General features: G+C 41.9%; 5 protein-coding genes across 13 annotated transcripts; 2 read left to right on the top strand and 3 right to left on the bottom strand.

The window, feature by feature from the left end:
* Positions 1 to 8: 8 nt before the first annotated feature.
* Positions 9 to 2,538, bottom strand: LOC135586667 (CRS2-associated factor 2, mitochondrial-like). Its single transcript, XM_065178335.1, has 5 exons — positions 1,926 to 2,538; positions 1,444 to 1,571; positions 1,124 to 1,349; positions 781 to 908; positions 9 to 316 (listed from the first exon to the last, which is right to left on the bottom strand). Exons 1-5 carry the CDS (start codon positions 2,482 to 2,484, stop codon positions 233 to 235), a joined length of 1,125 nt encoding a protein of 374 aa, XP_065034407.1. The 5' UTR covers positions 2,485 to 2,538; the 3' UTR covers positions 9 to 232.
* Positions 1,443 to 8,433, bottom strand: LOC135581168 (tobamovirus multiplication protein 1-like). 7 transcript variants are annotated; one of them, XM_065178334.1, is made up of 13 exons: positions 7,394 to 8,433; positions 7,112 to 7,258; positions 6,774 to 6,864; positions 6,656 to 6,708; positions 6,279 to 6,371; positions 6,083 to 6,154; positions 5,514 to 5,586; positions 5,388 to 5,433; positions 5,225 to 5,288; positions 4,495 to 4,548; positions 3,816 to 3,893; positions 3,593 to 3,719; positions 3,300 to 3,481 (listed from the first exon to the last, which is right to left on the bottom strand). In XM_065178334.1, exons 1-12 carry the CDS (start codon positions 7,535 to 7,537, stop codon positions 3,627 to 3,629), a joined length of 1,008 nt encoding a protein of 335 aa, XP_065034406.1. In that variant the 5' UTR covers positions 7,538 to 8,433; the 3' UTR covers positions 3,300 to 3,481; positions 3,593 to 3,626. The 7 variants fall into 7 exon arrangements, 5 of the variants coding, with proteins under 5 accessions (XP_065034404.1, XP_065034406.1, XP_065034403.1 ...); XM_065178332.1 differs by lacking the exon at positions 3,300 to 3,481 and adding an exon at positions 1,443 to 1,571 and having other exon boundaries at positions 7,112 to 8,433; XM_065178331.1 differs by having other exon boundaries at positions 3,588 to 3,719; positions 7,112 to 8,433.
* Positions 8,434 to 8,654: 221 nt separating this feature from the next.
* Positions 8,655 to 9,795, top strand: LOC135666690 (protein LHCP TRANSLOCATION DEFECT-like). The gene is made up of 2 exons (XM_065178309.1): positions 8,655 to 9,274; positions 9,362 to 9,795. Exons 1-2 carry the CDS (start codon positions 8,837 to 8,839, stop codon positions 9,617 to 9,619), a joined length of 696 nt encoding a protein of 231 aa, XP_065034381.1. The 5' UTR covers positions 8,655 to 8,836; the 3' UTR covers positions 9,620 to 9,795.
* A 99-nt stretch (positions 9,796 to 9,894) lies between these two features.
* On the bottom strand, positions 9,895 to 10,761 carry LOC135666691 (glucan endo-1,3-beta-D-glucosidase-like). Its single transcript, XM_065178310.1, has 4 exons — positions 10,643 to 10,761; positions 10,495 to 10,523; positions 10,112 to 10,346; positions 9,895 to 10,033 (listed from the first exon to the last, which is right to left on the bottom strand). The coding sequence occupies exons 1-4, from the start codon at positions 10,701 to 10,703 to the stop codon at positions 10,008 to 10,010; spliced, it is 351 nt and encodes a 116-aa protein (XP_065034382.1). The 5' UTR covers positions 10,704 to 10,761; the 3' UTR covers positions 9,895 to 10,007.
* A 3,346-nt stretch (positions 10,762 to 14,107) lies between these two features.
* On the top strand, positions 14,108 to 18,624 carry LOC135666712 (glutamate receptor 3.5-like). Of its 3 annotated transcripts, XM_065178326.1 has the most exons (7): positions 14,108 to 14,300; positions 14,421 to 14,732; positions 14,888 to 16,236; positions 16,315 to 16,592; positions 16,935 to 16,966; positions 17,079 to 17,485; positions 17,987 to 18,624. In XM_065178326.1, exons 2-7 carry the CDS (start codon positions 14,459 to 14,461, stop codon positions 18,443 to 18,445), a joined length of 2,799 nt encoding a protein of 932 aa, XP_065034398.1. In that variant the 5' UTR covers positions 14,108 to 14,300; positions 14,421 to 14,458; the 3' UTR covers positions 18,446 to 18,624. The 3 variants fall into 3 exon arrangements, with proteins under 3 accessions (XP_065034398.1, XP_065034397.1, XP_065034399.1); XM_065178325.1 differs by having other exon boundaries at positions 14,108 to 14,732; XM_065178327.1 differs by lacking the exon at positions 17,987 to 18,624 and adding an exon at positions 17,644 to 17,969 and having other exon boundaries at positions 14,109 to 14,732.
* The last annotated feature ends 83 nt before the right edge of the window (positions 18,625 to 18,707 follow it).

Here is an 18,707-nt window from a genome sequence, read left to right as displayed (position 1 = left end):
CTTCTCACTTGGTTCCAGCGAAAAGAAAGAGTACTAATAGCTCCAATATGTTTCAGTTCCACACCATATAAGTCTACTGGAACACTGATAACATTCTGCACCTTCAGGTGTTTCTTTATACAACATCCATCAAAATCTTGTCCTCGCTCCCATGCAAATGCAGATATGATTTAACATCTTCAATGACTTTATCCCAAGTGAATAAGCTTTTGTCTGAACGAAGAGCTATGAGTCAATCAGAATCCTGGGTCTCCCTTCCCCTCCAGATTATGATCTGCCCGTCTTTAAATAGGATAGGAATACAAGGGACCAAATCCTACAGAAACTGATGAAATAAGCAAAATTCACAATTAACTTTAAAAGCTTCTACGTACAACTTTACAAATAAATGGTCACTAAAGCATGGATCAAAGACATTCAAATTACATGAGGCCTCTCAATAAATTTGAAGAAGCTATGACACATTCTGGTCCAATTCACATGTCCATATAAAAACATTTGGAGAAAGCATTGTTTCTTGATATTAAGATTTAGCGGACACTATGATCATGATAAACGTAACCAAAAGGATAGAACAGATATAGGGTTGTCTAATTGAGCATTTCTTGTTGTAGTACTAAAACACAGCCAGTGAGCACTGTGACAAACAGCTTCAAGAGAAAATTCTACAGCATGCTCATTTCATATTTCACAGTTTTACATGACAAGGTAGTAACCGAGTTAACAAATTTCAGCAACTGGAAACAGTATCCGAAATACGACAAGGCACAGAATTCATACCCTAAGCTTCACACCGATCTTTTTGCAATCACTAGTATATATGTAAGCACAGTCCAGTCTCACAACATCTGAAGTTCTGAAGGCCTCCCTGACCCTCTCCACCACATTCGCATACACGCCATTCCTGGCTGCACTGAAACAACTGTGTCAGGAATATAAATCAAGCACCACTAAATAAATGTGAATCCAACTTTTTAGTCACCGAGATTAATGATATGAACAAGGTTACAGACTATGAGTTAAAGTGTTTCCAAAAACTCACTGAATGTTTACCAAGAACATACGGAAGAAATCAAGTATTTCAACTTTCAAGCAGCATGCATTAGTATTTGTTGCGACATACTGAGTTTCATCAGAGCTGGTGTGTTCAATCCTCTATTCCTCAACTCTTTTGTTTGCTCAAAAGTCAAACCCTCAGCAACCTTTGGAACGAGCCTAGGATATATCGGTGCCAGTGGCTTCCATAACATTAAGGGTATGACTGGCCTTTGCTTGGGATCATAGTTCCGTCCGCGATATAGCAGGAGGATGTTAATATGTCGATATATGATCTTTCCACCTGTTTTATCCTGGACATATGCAACGACCATGTTAGTTGTGAAAGTTATTATGGCGCAAAAGCATATATAACTTTTGATGAGGAATCCAGAACTGCATTTCCACCTCAAGGTGGAAGCAGAGGTTATCCATGTCGAGGGTTGGGACTCCTAGACACTTGATCCTTACAGCTTCAGCTCTCTTCCAATGGTTGTGGATGTCCTCCAGCGTATTGTGAGTGACACCACCTGTCCCTGGGGAAGCATAATGTTGCTTGATTGTATCAATATATAATTGGAATACATATTTGCACAGTGCGAGGAACTTGTGCAGGACAGAGCTTCCAAAGTACAAACTGAAACATGTAATCGTGAAATGATCAAAATGCGGATAGCTGAGAACTTGTTTACACACAATGTAGATGAGTCTGCTGCAAGATTTGCTATCAGGGAAGCAAGATTGACATGTAATAAACCTGGTTTCTGGCATTAGATATGACGGCCAGATCCTGACTGCCACTGTGGACAATACAAGGGCCGAGATTATGATGGAAAGCCCCAGGCAGAATGAAAAATTAAAACTTGAAATCGGTAAAAGGAGCAACCAACCTAGGTTGATCTGACGAGAGCAATCGCTATGGCGATACCGCTCAACGAGCTCACCGACCTCTTCTTCTGTGAGCGGATCCCCGAGCACCGAGCTCCGGTCGTCGGACACCCTATCTTCCGCGGCCTCCCCGGTCGCCGGCGCCGACACACCGTCCCATTTCCGGTCCAGGCGCCCGGGGCCGAATGGCGAGAAGCGCGGTGGCTCCCTGTACCCGATCGGCCTTAGGGACGGATCGGTCTCGGAGTAGGAGTAACGGAAATCGAAGGGGAGGTCGGAGTGAAAAGGGAGAGAGGGCTTGTCCATGCCGGACGGCAGGGCTTTGGGGGCCTGCTTGGGTTTAGGGTTCCGGGCTTTGGGGGACTGCTTGGGTTTAGGATTCGGGGCTTTGGCGATAGGGGAGAAGGGAGGGTCGTGGGGATCGTCGTGGGGAGACGCAGAGTGCTTGTTCGAGCGAGAGAGGAGGTGATGAGACGGGGAGGAGAGGAGAGGAGGCGAGATTAGGGTTCGGGTTCGGAGAGGGACGGTGACGGTGACGGAGAGCAGCAGCCTACGCCGCATCGGGTTTGGAGAGGGACGGTGACGGCGGCGTGACACAGAACGGGGTTGCACAGAGCACTCGGGTTTAATCCTTGCCGGGGTTTTTTTTAATGAGGATAAATGATTAAGATAATATTAAATTAATTTTAAAATTCTTAATAACTAAACTAACTGATATCATCATGCTAAAATTAGATCTATTAAATTTATTTAGTCTAAATCATTGATCAAAATATTTAAATTAAAATTGATATTATTCGTGACATAAATTGAAATCAGTAATATATTATCCGCCAAGCTGTTCTTGCCAAAAGCGTGGAAGAAGTCGATAGCTTTTGATAGCATAAAGAGGATCTCTATATGATCTGCAAGGGCATCATCCGAATAATCTACAAAGAGAACAAAACTCTCCTTCTGGACCACTTAGATTGAGATCGATGGTTAAACTATTATCTCTCAATTGCGTTATGTATCTCTTTCACTCGCTAGAGATCCTATCTATTTATAAACGAGAGCAAAAGATCTAAGATAAATTATTAAAAGAGTTCCTTCTTTCTAGATCACTTAGATTGAAATCAATGATTAAACTATTATCTCTCAATTGCGTTATGTATCTCTTTCACTCCCTAAAGATCCTGTCTATTTATAGACGAGAGCAAAAGATCTAGGATAAATTATTAAAAGAGTTCCTCTTATAAAAAGATCTCCTAAGAAATTCTATTATAATATAAACTTCTTTTTTATTAATCAATATCTATCATCAGAATCTAATTAATTTTATTATATATCTTATTTAATTATAAAGGATCATATAATCTAACAGCTTTTTCCCGAAGTATTAAAAAGAGTCGTATCAATCCTTGATTCACTTCATCGAAAAATACAAGTATCATCCCATGAAGTTGTAGCCTCATGAGAGAACCAATTCCCACTTTTAATATACAAGATTCAATTACTCGTCAGAACAGTCGGGCAAATTGATTTCTAGTATTGTCCTACCCAAGAGTGGTAAGAGTTCCTGCCAGTAATACAGAATGCAACAAAGAGTCATGTAAGATGTTCATAAAGCATGCTCATTCACCACTGATATATCACCAACCAAACTAATAAGAGAAAAATCACACCTTACCTCTAAACAGGTCCGTTTGGGATGACTCCATGCTCTATCGGATGGGATGATACTGCCCCGAGACTCTTCTCGGAGGCAGCTTCCGTAGTATATATAGAACAAGCACCGACGGAAGTATCTCGGTCAGCTGGATCATAATACATACAGAGAAAATTAATCTTTTTGGAACCATGATATTAGCCACTGTTGTTCCAAAGCTTAGATAACCCATGTAGTAGTTTACCGTATAATAGATGAGATCAAGAATTGGGTGATTCAATACATCGAGAGACATATCTGTATCGAAGGCCGATAAGCCAACCTGCAATGATATGAAAGTAAATAACAGATGGAAAGCAATCAGCAAGATTATTCACACAACTTCTCCCTCTGAAGAGTCTTAAATCCAAATAGATAAACAGTTTCTGGAATAAAATTCTATGCCGAGTCAAATAAAACAAAACTTAATTGTTTCTGGTAATTTCCTTTCAACATCTTAACTCTGCACAGAACACAAACCATCTCATAATGATGGCATTTTTGGCTAGATCAGCTTTCTATATTCCAGATGGAAACCTTGATTCTTGTCCATCCAGAATTTAAGACCATACCACAAGGAAGTGAGAAGACAATAATTTTTTATGTACTATGTAGGAGAAGAGGTAACCGAGGCCAATTGGCTGATAACTGCAGATAAAGAAAGAGAAACAAACTAGTTCAAACAATGTTAATGCAAAATACAACTAAATACAAAGGCCTTTTTTGTCTCCTAATAATATTCAGGAGTATATATATACATGAGTTGTTCTCTCCCTTTGATGGAATAATCGGCCTTCATGTTGCTTCGCATCGTAAATTAAAGAAGCAAATATGTAAATAACAAAACAAATGTTCGCATAATAGAGATGGAAACAAATACTCACCACACAGCATCTTACGAGGAAACAGGTGAAACATATCGCTGTAACAGATCCGACCTGCACCACCTCAACAAATGCCACATTAGCAGAAGAGCAAACTCTCCACGCTTGTACTAAGAAAAAATGTTTCAGATGTATCGAGCAAGTCATAACTGTTCAAATGCATATTGCACTAAATGAAACTTTTAAGCGTACAATATCAACATTTTGAATTGCTATTAGAATGGAAATCCAGATATTTGTACCTGGCACCAAAACTCTAGCAGGCTATTCGGGAAAATTTAAAATAGCAGTAACATGTTTTCCAACAAACTGGCAAGGAAAAGCACAAGGTAACACGAGGAGAAAGACAAATGAAAAATTGAAGATGACTTGGGTCACATGAATGTTTTGTTTACACTGTCAATAGGCCATAAAGAACAAGACAAATTGAAAGTATACCCATCTTTAGAACAAAGGTAGAGTCGACTACAGTTTTGAGTAAAATCAGATCCTTTTCTTTTGGCCGTCTGAACATATGAAAGCACATGCATGATCGTCACCATAAGATCTCTAAATATATTAAATGTAGTTCACAGTAATTTATGAGCAGACACATAAACAGATCTTTGTCCCCAAGATCATGGCTAGTGAAGACATCTTATTCTCTGTTTCTATTTTCTAACAACTTTCTTCAAGATTTCCTACATGCTACAATCAATATGGATTCCAGTGTTCTTATAGGAAGTTGCACCTCGTGAAGCTTCTTCTGCCGCCCCTTGGATTCTATGGGGAATTGCCTCAGCATGCAAAATAGCCTATTATAAAACCATGTTAAAAATGAAACCTGCCTGTGTTACAAATTTCAGGCATTGAAGAAAGCAAGTTATTTCGGCAGAATATGATCGAATCATCACCTTCCTCCATATAGTATGAAACCAACTGCAGCTATAAAGGATAGCACTGATCAAGAAAAAGCAAAATTAGTAAGGTCATATAATGAAACAACACAATGAGTAGACAAGAAAGAAGTCAAAACCTACCTGCAACAAAGATACTTCCAATTGATTCGACAATCCGATTGTCATGTATCCACAGATAAATCCATATGCAAACCTATGTCAAGTCTCATATCATCAGCACTAAAACAAAAGCTGAAGACAAAACAAAATAATACATTATAGTCAAATCACTGCTATTATTAACAATTTCCAATTTTCCTCGTGCAAGATCTTATCACCAAGCAGTTTCTATACAATAACAAGCCGTAAAGCCTCAACTACCAAGCAGTTTGTACAAAAGGTCATTACTGGGTTGTGCCAGATGGGAAGATAACTACCTATGTATTGGCACACAAAGTTTCAACCAGAAGATCTAGTTAAATATTCATGTTTTGCCATGTTATTCAATCGTACTGTCAATAGCAGTACCATCATGGCTTTTGCCAAACTCAATAATCCAGTACAATGCACTGAGCACATATTATTTTCTCGGAAAAGAACATCAAAAGTTTAATTTTGGTTTGTTAATTAAAATTACACCTTAATGGAAAGTTCATCAATTAACTTGGGGAGTTTAAAAACTCAAAAACAATTCAAGACAAAATAGATACCTGTATGACATATATCCCACAATTAACGATGATGTATATGATCCTCAGCTTGTCTGAAGGAAGACTCCTTGCCTACAATGTCATATCAATATTATCATACGAATGAGAAAAACATTAAACAAATTGTTCCGAGTTCCAAACATGGTTACAGAATGTATAGCTGCATAACAAAGAGGACACAAGAATTCAAACTTACCTGATGATATATTTCAGCCCAGAAAAGCACTAGCAGCGTGTAGGTAGAAAAGAATAATATTCCAGGAAGGTCTAATAACACTAGAGTGAAAACCTGGTAAACAAGAAGCTTTCAACAATGAATTTCAGATTGAAACATATGGTACCGTTCTGAAAACCAAAAACGGATTAAAAACAACATGACCAACTATGTGAACAAGATCAAGATCTTCAGACAACATCTTTCTTCATTTACTATTAAGATAGAATTGTTTTATCCTTAAGGTAACACTTTGAAAGAGAAAAACATCAAGCTACTAAAGAATCTTTGAAAAGCTAAAACAATCCATCCAGTAGACATCATTTTTTTAAGAGTTGAATCTAAAATATCTCACTTACCCTCGGCCGGAAAAGAAAAACATTTTTGTGAAATCCGAAGACGACGGCACGCACTGCAGCACAGATTCGCTATCATGATCTTAAACAGGAAACAGAGACATAAAGATGCCAAGGTCACCTCCGTTCACAATGAAATTCATAAAATGGAAGACCTTCTGCGTGGTCCAACCATATTCAGGGACTCGAAGCTGAATCCTCACCACTTGAATCTGCACAGAACTCGTAGTTTCAAAGTTGCAATCTTCTCAAAAGGAGCGAGTAAGCTAACGCATGGAGAGTCCACATAAGATCAAAAAATTCCAAAGGTAATACCACATTAACAAGCAACAAGAAGTTTTCCTCCGCGATCGAGAGAGAGGGAGAGAGATGACAGATCCATCACAACTAAGTACATCAAGAAAATGTTGAAATCACAGCATCTTCATCGACTAAAGAAGTGAAGGATGGAGGGACTACCAGCGCAACAGCAGAGACGAGTGAGTATGCAGCGCAGAGGAAGTAGAAGACCACGTCCTGCCATTTGGATGAGTCGTTCATCTCATCCCACCAGTTCTGCACGCTTGCAGCCGGCCACATCATCTCTGTGTCTACCCTCTGCCCGATCTTGTGTGTGTTTGAGAGAGAAAAAGTGAGACTTGATGGAAGACGAGATGCTCGAATATTCCCACACACACATACCAACTTGTAAGAAGGAAAGATTGCACGAGCGAAGAAAAGAAGCAGAGGGAAGCAACCAACCGGTCCCGTCTTCCTTTCCTGCCTCTCACTAACACTTCCTAATGGGCCAATCTCTCTGTCAAACTGGCCCGATGAATCTGTGTTGGATTCTCGGCTTCCACGTATCACATCTCTTGTCATCAGTGTCTTGACTGACGTGCCCATCACCTGACCCACAGCCTACCGCCGCTAATGGCTTGAGCTCATCTTCGGGCATGCTTACTTGCTGGTGATTGTCAGAGCAACTTTTCTCTTCTGCGCTTTCTCTGCTGTTGCAGACTGATCGGTGCATGCACGCAGTCAAATGGCAGACCACTTTTATTGCTTGCTGTTGCCTAATGTTTATAGCATCCTTTGATCCTCCCTTGACACCACCCGATAAGACAGCCCAGTCGACGACGGCAAGCATGTGAAAATGGGATCTTTGAACCTTATTATGGGCGGTCAGAAGTCACCATGTGGCAAGAAGTCGAATTGGACGACCCTCACATCATGGAAAGCTCCAACAAATGGCAAGATTAGGCTCTGTGCTGTAGGAAATGGTAAAATCGTGGAAGATTCTTGGGACATCAACGTAGTTCTTGGAGAAGATGCAGGCAAAGAGGAGGCCGTCGACGGATCGAGTCGAAGGGGCTAACGGAGAGATAAATCTCGTCCAAATGGAAAAGAAGCATCTTGAGGAGCCCGACTCACAAAATGGCAAGATCAGCTTTTATACCGTTCGAAAGGGTGAAATCTTGGAAGACACGAACGTGGTTCTTGAAGAGGACGCAGGCGAAAAGGAGACCGTCGAGGGATGTTTCGAAAGTACCGAGGTCATCGGAGAGCACGCTGGCCTGACAGAAGAGGACGGTGACGTGAGGTCGGGCGCCGTGGCGGAGGGGGAAGAGAGGAGGCCGTCGAGGAGGGAACGGACGGAGGAAGGTGAGACGGCGCGGACGGCGAGGGCGAGGAGGGCGCGACTGAGGTGCGAGGTGGCGCCGCCGATTGGGTGCCGGCTGGTCGTCGTTCTCCCCCCTGCCAACCCCAATTTCTTCCCCCTTAATTTTAAGATCCCGAAACACGTAAATTACAGATTTATTATTCTATTTATATTTATATGTTGTAATGTACACATATTAGCAAATAGAATATTACAATCAGCAAATTGTTATATAATTACAATATGATTTGTAATAAAGGAGCAATTATTACAAAAGTGCCATCGCAAGCTGCTTTCACTGCTTCTGTAAGTGTTCGCTACGGAGCTCTCTAAGTTATAATAAGCCACAGGTATACCCGAAACCTTATCCGGAATCACCAGTATCCTCCCGGCTCGTCCTCAGTCCTGTGATCGCAGGAGTGAAGCTCGGTTCTCGCAGCACTTCCACAGCCCGAGTGGTCTGCTTGCCGCTTTGGGTGGCTTCCGCGGAGCAATCTGTGGATTCGCAGCATCCAGATTCGAGAATCCAGCCGCTGAATTCTATGCATCTCTCTTGGGAATCGGAATGGATAAATGGAATCGGTAACAAATATGGACGTGAAGAACGCAGCAAAGATCGCTCTTTTATTGCTCCAGTCGATCTCGTTCTCCTCCTCTCCTCTGATCCACTTGTTTCCGGTCCTCGAACAGCAATGGCTTCCATTCCTTGCAGCATTTATCTCTACCCTTCTTCCTCCTTAGGCACCACCAACAGCTCCTCTTCTTCTTTTTCTTCGACTGCTCTTCGTTCTGTGGAGAGACCGAGGTCTCCGTTTTTGGCCATCAGGAGAAGCTTTGGCTGGCTGATGGCATCCAGGCTAAGGGCCAAGGTGGGGCCCTGCGACGCTGGTTCGGGCACGGCCACCGGCGTCGACGCCGAGGGTGCCGGCATTTACGGAAGCCAATCCCGCGATGATTTCAGTCGGTACGACGTCGAACAGGTGACATCACGGAAATAAGGCACACATTTATCGTGTTGTGGACAGGCAAACAACGTGAAGTGTTTGTGTCATCTTCTCTTTCTGCAGTACTTCGAGAACATGGGAATGCTTGCGGCCGAGGGTTCGTATGATAAGATGGAAACTCTCCTCGACCAGAAGATTCACCCTGTGGACATCTTGCTGATGGCGGCAGCGTCGGAGGGAGACAAGCCAAAGATGGAGGAGCTGCTGAGAGCAGGTGCGAAGTACGATGTCAGAGATGGCGAGGGAAGGACCGGCTTGGAGAGGGCAGCCAGCGACGAGATCAAGCAACTCATCCTTCAGCTCTCTGTGCGCAGACTATGAATTAAGCATCCACAAGTCCCGATCTCGTGACCTTTTCTTTCTGCTGCTTCTTAGTCAACTTACTCTTCTGATCTCCTGTCAACTCCACCTTTTTGTGCATTTAACAGCATCATAATTCCCGTTAATTCAGTTGTTGTATGTCACAAGCAATTAATCGTAGACATTGCGGCGTTTCATATATCGTTCATCATAAACTTTCTATCAACTACATATGTGACTATTGCGTGCCACCTGAAGATAGAAAACAGAGGGAGGAACTGCTGCAAGCGGCAACAAGAGCTTCTCTTTACATTCACAACTAATCTTATTTAATCCCAGTTCTAGGTGATGATTCTATCACTGGTAGGTTGACCACACAGCAGTCCTTAGGTCGGGGAAGTTTCTTCTACTAAGCATACTTGCAGGCTCCATAACCTGCAATCAAACAATATAATCTCCTTGAGAAAAATTGTAGTACCAAGTAGAAACAAGAAAGTTGAAGCTCATACTGACTTGGATCAGTGACCGTGGTGACGGCAGAGTTATTGAAGTAGCAGTTCCAGTGGTTCCTCCCCCGGGATTGATAGTAGAGGTTCATGGCCACCGAAGCATGGGAGATCAGTGTGTCAGGGTAGAAGCAGGGCTTTCCCCTTTCAGTCACGCTGCAGTCGACCTGAGAACAGGCGTACTCGATGTTGTCCTTCAGAGCTGTATCACTGGTTGAAGGTTTGGCCACGCACCATGTTTTCTGGAATGACAAGAATCAGGGCAGTCAACTTAGGATAAACATGGAGAAGTCACCGGAAACTCGAGCTCATTTAGGTTTTCTTTTAGGTCAATTAATTATGAGAGAGAGAACAGTAAAATCAATTGTTGCAGAGAGGTTTCATACGCACCTGGGCATCAACTGTGTTGATAGTTCCCCCTGAGAGAAAACATTCAGAAAACTGTGAGCTGACTGACTAGCTTAAACTTGTAATGGATGCAGAAGAATGATATCCAGTAAAATACATTTGAGATAGATCACAAACAATTTTGTCATACCAGAGCTAAGGAAGAGAAGTAGCAGAAGAACAAGACACAGGTTCACAGGTGCTGGAGCCATCCTGCGAAGCAAGAGCTAGAGAGTTCAGCTACTCTGATGATGCAGCTCTTGATTCACTGGTTAAGGTGGCAATGGCTATATATAGCACTCTTGGTGACTCTTATGCTAATTGAATTTTATTGATGTCATGGTTGGACTCTGGCTGGATGCCAGTGGAAGATGCAACCCAAAAACATACATGTTTGTTTTGAGGGAACCATAAACAGTATGTTTACCATCGAAGCAATTCTGAAATGGTGGAGAGAGCTGCCTTCTGGAACAAATTACCATATGGAGCTTGGTGTCATCTTCCACATCTGCAAGGATGCCATCTTGAACAACCTAACCATTGGATGAACAGGTCAATCCATAGCTTTCCTACAACGAAGAAAAGGGTTACTGCAATTTCTTCTCTGATAAACAAAAGGTTTAGCAAGAATCATTTCACACAATGACACTGATTACCATGGCAGTCACTCTTGCATGCTGCAACAAACATGATTCTAACATGCATGATTTAGAAGGTCTTTTTTAAGTATCATTCAAGTGGCTTTATGAGATCAAGGAATTTATCATGGCACCATGGCAAAACGCATGCTCATATTCATCTCCATGCACCACAGGCCAGTTACTATTAGTAGTAGACCAGCTACAAGAGTTGGTGAAAATTTCTCTGGAATGAAGCAACATGAGTGGTACCATTTCCCAAAAGCTATACTGAGATCAACATTCATGGTTGATTCCCAGAGGTAAAGACTCTTTGAGCAAGGCATTGTAAAGAAGGGGATGTTGCCTGATGTGTCAAACTTCTCCATTTGCACCTATTCCTTATGGTCTCTGTGGTAGGGAGAGGAGGACATGGCCTACAAAACCTTCAGGAATACCAAGTTATGGCCCAGGTTGGTCTGATATGATCAGCCTAATGCAGTAGTAGATTGATGATATGGTCAAGTAAGGTCTATCTTCAAGTTTGCATCTAGGTTTAGGTTATTAAATCTAGGTTTCCAACAGTTCAAATTCAAGACATTGGATCCACCTCCAACACATGTTTGATTAGAATATGCTTGGACAGACATTTGGACAGTAGGGGATGCAATCCATTTTAAATATGTGATAATGATTTGTTAGTAGTCAACATACAATTCCATTAACACTTGGCAACAAGAAGAACAAGAACAACCCACAAGGCCCCAGTTATTCAATTTCATGGATATTAATCATAAATATTTTATGCATTTTCCATTTAACTATGTGGGTATCACAATCTGAAGTTATAGCTCTTTAAATATGGACAGTAGGGGATGCAATCCATTTTAAATATATGATAATGATTTGTCAGTAGCCACTATACAATTCCATTAACACTTGGCAATAAGAAGAACATGAACAACCCTTGGAAAAACTCTATGGGTATCACAATATGAAGTTATAGCTTTTTATATTATAGGACTATCATTTAATCCAAAGGATAAAAGTGGATTAAATTATTATTATTATTATTATTATCATATTTGATAATAATTTCATTAATCATCATTATTGAACTTTGTGAATATTCACTATAAAATAGTATATGTACAGTCATCTTAATCTGAGATAATTACTTTTTTGTTACATGAAACATTCTTATAATAATTAAAACAAGCATCACACTGCAGTCTTCTCAATTCAATGTGGTTATAAGGGAATAACATTAGATTCCCCATGTTTCCTGCTTTCATTTAACCCAAAAAAGAAAGAAAGATTGGGACAAATAGAACTAAATTGTAACTTGTTTTAATATGGATGTAGCAAAAGCACAGGACTCCTAGTATGTAGATAAAATTAATATGAATAATAAAAAAAAAAGGCCCTTTTAAATCAACAATCTTATTATTATATCAAAGTTCACCTTTTTTTTTTAATTACATCCAAATTATATGAACAATAAGGACATCTAAAATGATATGATTTGATGAGATAATTAACTTATCAATTTTAATTTTAATTAATAGTAGTATAGTAGTGTATTTATCATATCTTTATAAATCAATTTTAATCCGACGTTACAAACTCTTTTTACATTTTAAATCGTAACATGATATATGTCTTAATACTATCAATCTATATATCAATTGTCATGAAATTATCATCGATGCAATTTAAATTAAAATTAGTAATAATATATTTATTATAATTTTATGAATCAATCTTAAATCTCTTCCATCTTTGAAACTAATCTGAACAATCCTTTAGTTGTTCTTGTCTCATGGGAACCCATGAGGGAGAGAACAAAAGGTGTAGCCAGCAGCAAGTAGATTGTCCTTATCTAATATATTTATAGGCATCCTCATGGTAGGTTCCTCTCTCCATCTCTTTTATTTCACAATCGAATTTATATTCCTTCAAAAAGTGTATGATATTTTATTTATCTTAGACAATTAACATTACACTTAGAACATTCTTTTGGTGCCACACTTATTCTGGATAAAGAAAACAATAGCAGCACATCATAGAACACTAATCTTCTATGTCAATCAATCAGTCAATTCTTGATGAAGAAAATTATCTATATGCCACATGAATGGAATGGCCTATTACTTGTGTAGTTTTAATTTAATATTCTGAATTGCATTTTACAAAACCTTCATTAATTGTTTGTGTAGTATAAATTTCTTGAAACCACCAATTTTAGTGGAAGCATTTATTCCCAGACACAATTAATATCTAAAGATACTTTTATTTTAAGCAAACCTACAAAATTATGATAAAAAATATATATCGATATTCCCTATGGATGAGTGGCAAACATATGAGAAATGGACATTTTCATTTGAGGTGGAAATTATGGTTCCAAGTGCCTCTTAAGCCAACATCAATCTTTGTAGTGGCAAGTGTTTTCTCCCTCCATTTAGTCCCAGCAATATTATATATTCTTTTGGAATCCACTTACCATGGACATATTCTTAAAATGATTTAGAGAAAGTGCATGAGATAGTTGTAGTGAGCTAAGAACAAGATAAATCCTCTAGAAGAATAACAACAAAGTTTCACTTGACATCTTTCTGTTCTCAGTGTCTTTTCCACCTGTAGCCTACTGTGTATCTTTTTCTCATGTGTTGCATACCTTAGCATGGTTCAGATGTGAAAAGAAAAGCAGTCAAAGCAGAAGTGCCAACAAAATCAAAAGAGAAAAAAAGCCATTGAGTTGAGATTTCTCGCAAACATTGTAATGGAATTCATGATTTTGGGAATTGGACATTATTATTTGTAATGAGAATATCAGAGGCATCAGTGCTGTGGCATTCATTCTAAATCATGCAGTGGGCATCATATGCTTTTGTGACAATGACATGAAGACAATCCTGCCCACCTCTTCTTCTCCATAACATTTGAGATGATAACCTTCTCCCTACAGAAATGGAATATTATCTCTGTACAAGGCACTGATTCAAGAGAGAGAGAGAGAGAGACTAGTTTTGAAAAGTGAAGTATGGTTCTTTCCCTGTTTTCCAAGCCTATAAAGAAGGGATTCTCCAAGCACATGGGAAAGCAAGGAGGCATGCAATTCTTTACTTCTCATCAGTCCATGCTCTGAAACTTCCCTGCTCCCCCGACAGCCAAAAGAGGAGGTTTCAGGTCCTCTTTGTGCTTTCTTATCCCTCAAACATCTCCTCCCTTCGATCTTTTCTTATAAGATTTCACGTTAGATTAGCAGTTCTTTTGAGCAACACTTTCACATGTTATAATCAAGAACAGAAAGCAAGGCAACAATCCTATTGGTTCTCTCGGAGACCATGGCCTCGGCTTCACTGCTTGCCATGTGGTTCTTGCTTGGTCTACATGGAGCTGTGTGTCAGATTGGCAACGGACCCAGTTCCTCCTCGAAGCCCACCATGGTGAACATCGGTGCCCTTTTCACCTATAATTCCACCATTGGAAGGGCCGCCAAGATCGGGATCGAGCTCGCCGCCGAGGATGTCAACGCGGACTCCACAATCCTGGCGGGGACGACGCTGAACGTGATCGCACAAGACACCAACTGCAGCGGCTTCGTCGGAACAGTGGAAGGTGAACTCAGGATTTGGTTGATGATATTGTTTTTCCCTGCTCAGCTGCTTAAAGAGGACGCGTGATCATCACATGAGTTTTCTTGTGCCGTTCTTGCTTTAATTTCTCTTAATTCTCATCATATTTTGCACCATTTCTCCATCACACCGATGCAGCCTTGCAACTGATGGAGAAGAAAGTGGTCGCGGTCGTCGGTCCGCAGTCCTCAGGCATTGGCCATGTCATCTCCCACGTCGTCAACGAGCTTCACGTGCCGCTCTTATCGTTTGCTGCCACGGATCCGACCCTTTCTCCACTTGAATTCCCCTACTTCATTCGAACAACCCACAGTGATTACTTCCAGATGAATGCCGTTGCGGACTTGGTCGAACACTTCGGGTGGAGGGAGGTGACGGCCATCTATGTCGACGACAACTACGGCAGGGGAGGCGTGATAGCGCTCGGGGATGCACTCGCGAGGAAGAGGTCCAAGATCTCGTACAAGGCCGGCTTCCCTCCCGGTGCCGACTCCGACGTGATCCGTGACCTGCTGGCGGGCGTCAATCTGATGGAGTCTCGGGTCTACGTCGTCCATGTCAACCCTGACTCCGGCCTCAGCGTCTTCTCCCTGGCCAAGAATATGGGGATGATGGGCACCGGATACGTGTGGATAGCTACTGATTGGCTTGCTTCAGATTTGGATTCGTTCGGGACGGAGGATCCGAGCACCATGAGCCTCGTGCAAGGAGTCATCGTTCTCCGCCACCACACCCCGGAGTCTGACCTCAAGAGACGATTGACGTCGAGATGGAAGAGCGTGATCCAGGAAGGAAACACCACGGCGAGCTTGAACAGCTATGGATTGTATGCTTACGACTCGGTCTGGTTGGTCGCTCGTGCTATCGACCGATTTCTGAGTGCAGGACAGATCATAAATTTCTCCGTTGATCCTCGGCTGCACGATGCCAAGGGCAGCTCCCTCCGCTTGGCGACGCTGCGAGTTTTCGACGGAGGCGAGCGTCTGCTTCATCAACTGCTGCTCACAAACTTCACAGGCGTATCTGGACGACTGCAGTTCGATTCAGATCGAAACCTCGTTCGACCGGCGTACGACATTCTCAACATCGAAGGAACAGGGCCTCGGTTGATCGGGTACTGGTCCAATTACTCTGGCCTTTCAGTCCTTTCCCCCGAAGTCTTGTACATGCAGCCACCCAATGCGTCCACCCCTGTTCAGCGGCAGCTCCACGGTGTTGTGTGGCCCGGTGAGACAACGACGCAGCCTCGTGGTTGGGTGTTCCCCAACAATGGCAAGCCGCTGAGGATTGGCGTTCCTAATAAAGCAAGCTTCAAAGAGATTGTGTGGGGCAGTTCCAACTCAACCGATCCGAGTGGCTTCTGCATCGATGTATTCAATGCCGCGGTTAAGCTGCTGCCTTACCCAGTTCCGTGCAAGTTTATAGTCATCGGAGATGGTTCTCAGAATCCAAATTACGACGATATCGTGAGCATGGTTGCTCGAAATGCAAGTACTTCTCACTGTTTCTGTCCACTTCATTCTACTGGTACCCCTGGATGACGTTCTTGATTCTTCTCTCTTCAGGAACTCGATGCTGCCGTAGGGGACATTGCGATCGTGAGAAACAGAACGAGAATCGTGGATTTTACGCAGCCGTACATCGAGTCAGGACTGGTCATAGTCACTCGCGTCCGAGAGAGTAGCTCGAATGCTTGGGCCTTCCTGAAACCATTCACAGTGAAGATGTGGTGTGTCATCGGAGCTTTCTTTTTCCTGGTGGGCGCTGTCGTTTGGATTCTTGAGCATCGGAGCAACCCGGAGTTCCGTGGAGCACCGAGAAAACAGATCGCGACCATGTTCTGGTGAGTGTGCTTCACTGCTTCCCTCTTCCTCAAAATGCCAGCTTTATACAGTGTTCATACAAGGTATATTTGTCCGGTTTCAATGTGGAAAATGGCCATGGCAAAATGATTTCTTCTTTCTCTGGTTTCAAGTTTGTCATGAGGCAAGCATGGTAAATTCAACAGTCGAAAACCATTTGTCTAAATGCAATCTGCTCAGCTTGTTGGATCCACATGTTCTGCAGATAGATAGATACCATCTTCTGAGGCTTTTTGTAGTTCCAAGTTGTAGGCTAATTCTCGGTTCTTCCAAGAAAATATGATGAACACTCACTAATTCTTTCTACCCTGTCCACCATGCAGGTTTAGCTTCTCAACAATGTTTTTCGCACATAGTAAGTGAGATTCACGATACGTCTGATACAATTTAAACAACCATTTCCTAATTATTGGTACAAATTAGCTCCAACATACATTTACGAGTTTTTGTGTGTGAAAATTGTGCAGGGGAGAACACAGTCAGTACGCTCGGGCGATTCGTGTTGATAGTATGGATGTTCGTAGTCCTAATTATCAACTCGAGCTACACAGCCAGCTTGACGTCAATCCTCACAGTTCAACAGCTCTCATCAGGGATTACTGGGCTTGACAGCTTGCTCTCGTCCTCTGAACCTATTGGCTACCAGAAGGGGAAGTTTTCGAGGAATTACATGATAGAAGAGCTCAACATTCCTGCGTCCAGACTCGTACCTCTGAACTCCCCTGCAGAGTATGCTAGGGCTCTCCGGCTGGGGCCAAAGGGTGGTGGTGTGGCAGCCATCGTCGATGAGATTCCATACGTCGAGATCTTCTTGTCTGCCTACTGCCAGTTCAAGATCGTGGGTCAAGAGTTCACCAAAAATGGATGGGGATTTGTAAGTATCTCGATCCAAGAATGCAAGCATCGTTACCCTCTGTTAACATCAACACATCTTTATGGTAACAGCAGCTCAGGATTCATTGGCACTCGAAGCATTACTCTTTTCTTTTAAGAGCAATTCCAGTATCATTTGAACTGTTTTCTTCATTTCAGATTCTCTTAGAGATTCAGAATTGATAGACAACAAAAAGTCTTAGCAAGTCTTCATTGTTATATGGCTACGAAGACGAACAAACAAACATGACAAGTGCAAATAATGAACTCCCAAGCAAATCTCTATCATCTTCTTGTGTGAAAAGTGAAGCTTTACATTACGACAATAGTCGAGATGTGAACCTCTACTCGATATTTCTGAAGGCTACTTTCATGAAATAAGTTCAACCAAGAATCGATTAGTACGATGTAGTCAGTCTGTCATGCAATATCCTTTGTGCGGATACAGTTTTGTCGAATCTATAGAATTTTAATGTGGACTTCAATTTTCATTCTCCGACAGGCATTCCAGAGGGACTCTCCTCTTGCGGTTGACCTGTCCACTGCAATCCTGGCACTATCCGAGAATGGCGATCTCCAGACGATCCACGAGAAATGGTTGTCGCGTGCTGGATGTCCTTCCCAAGGTGTTGAAGAAGAAGCGAACCGGCTAAGTCTCAGTAGCTTCTGGGGTCTCTTCCTCCTCAGTGGCATCGTGTGTTTTCTTGCTCTCATCCTTTTCTGCATAAAGGTGTGCTATCAGTATGCCATGTACAGCAGCGCAGAGGTCGACAAGCCCAGAGAAAACGACTTGATCGACGGAAGCCAACATGCCCTATGCAAGTTAAAGAGCATCAAGGCTTTGATTCGCTTCTTCGACATGAAGGAAGAAGAAATCAACAAAGTCATCACGAAAAAACCGAGTGGTACACAAAATGGTCCTCCAACTTCGGATGATGGGCATTCGCTGCCATCTTCATAGAACGTGGTAAGAAGATGCAGAAATCTTTCTTACCAAAAGAACATCAGCTATTTTGCATTAGGAAATGCGATTACTTGGTAGACTTGATGAAGACTGCGACTGCGACTGTTTCACAAAGTGCGAGTTCTTAATTTGTCTTGAATCTCTTATAAAGCAATCCAGAACATACATATTTTCTAGTGCTGGATGTAACTCGATATGTAGCTGCAACAAAATCAAAGGAAATTTAAGCTGCACAAAAGATGATCGTCTTCTTTTGATG

The sequence above is a fragment of the Musa acuminata genome, unplaced genomic scaffold (assembly GCF_036884655.1).
Source record: "Musa acuminata AAA Group cultivar baxijiao unplaced genomic scaffold, Cavendish_Baxijiao_AAA HiC_scaffold_1119, whole genome shotgun sequence".
In the NCBI taxonomy this organism is placed as follows: domain Eukaryota; kingdom Viridiplantae; phylum Streptophyta; class Magnoliopsida; order Zingiberales; family Musaceae; genus Musa; species Musa acuminata.
This window is presented reverse-complemented; position numbering and strand designations above follow the sequence as displayed.

Coding starts and splice junctions, on each gene's coding strand:
- LOC135586667 (XM_065178335.1), bottom strand. CDS start 2,484: ATGCGGCGTAGGCTGCTGCTCTCCGTCACCGTCACCGTCCCTCTCCGA. Junction 1,572..1,925: donor CTCTCGTCAGATCAACCTAG/GTTGGTTGCTCC, acceptor ATGCTTCCCCAG/GGACAGGTGGTGTCACTCAC. Junction 1,350..1,443: donor ACCTCTGCTTCCACCTTGAG/GTGGAAATGCAG, acceptor GCATATGTCCAG/GATAAAACAGGTGGAAAGAT.
- LOC135581168 (XM_065178332.1), bottom strand. CDS start 7,537: ATGGGCACGTCAGTCAAGACACTGATGACAAGAGATGTGATACGTGGA. Junction 6,865..7,111: donor TCGTCTCTGCTGTTGCGCTG/GTAGTCCCTCCA, acceptor AGTTCTGTGCAG/ATTCAAGTGGTGAGGATTCA. Junction 6,372..6,655: donor TTTTTCTTTTCCGGCCGAGG/GTAAGTGAGATA, acceptor CTTGTTTACCAG/GTTTTCACTCTAGTGTTATT.
- LOC135666690 (XM_065178309.1), top strand. CDS start 8,837: ATGCATCTCTCTTGGGAATCGGAATGGATAAATGGAATCGGTAACAAA. Junction 9,275..9,361: donor GTCGGTACGACGTCGAACAG/GTGACATCACGG, acceptor CTCTTTCTGCAG/TACTTCGAGAACATGGGAAT.
- LOC135666691 (XM_065178310.1), bottom strand. CDS start 10,703: ATGGCTCCAGCACCTGTGAACCTGTGTCTTGTTCTTCTGCTACTTCTC. Junction 10,524..10,642: donor ACTTCTCTTCCTTAGCTCTG/GTATGACAAAAT, acceptor GTTTTCTCTCAG/GGGGAACTATCAACACAGTT. Junction 10,347..10,494: donor TCAACACAGTTGATGCCCAG/GTGCGTATGAAA, acceptor TTGTCATTCCAG/AAAACATGGTGCGTGGCCAA.
- LOC135666712 (XM_065178326.1), top strand. CDS start 14,459: ATGGCCTCGGCTTCACTGCTTGCCATGTGGTTCTTGCTTGGTCTACAT. Junction 14,733..14,887: donor CTTCGTCGGAACAGTGGAAG/GTGAACTCAGGA, acceptor ACACCGATGCAG/CCTTGCAACTGATGGAGAAG. Junction 17,486..17,986: donor CCAAAAATGGATGGGGATTT/GTAAGTATCTCG, acceptor ATTCTCCGACAG/GCATTCCAGAGGGACTCTCC.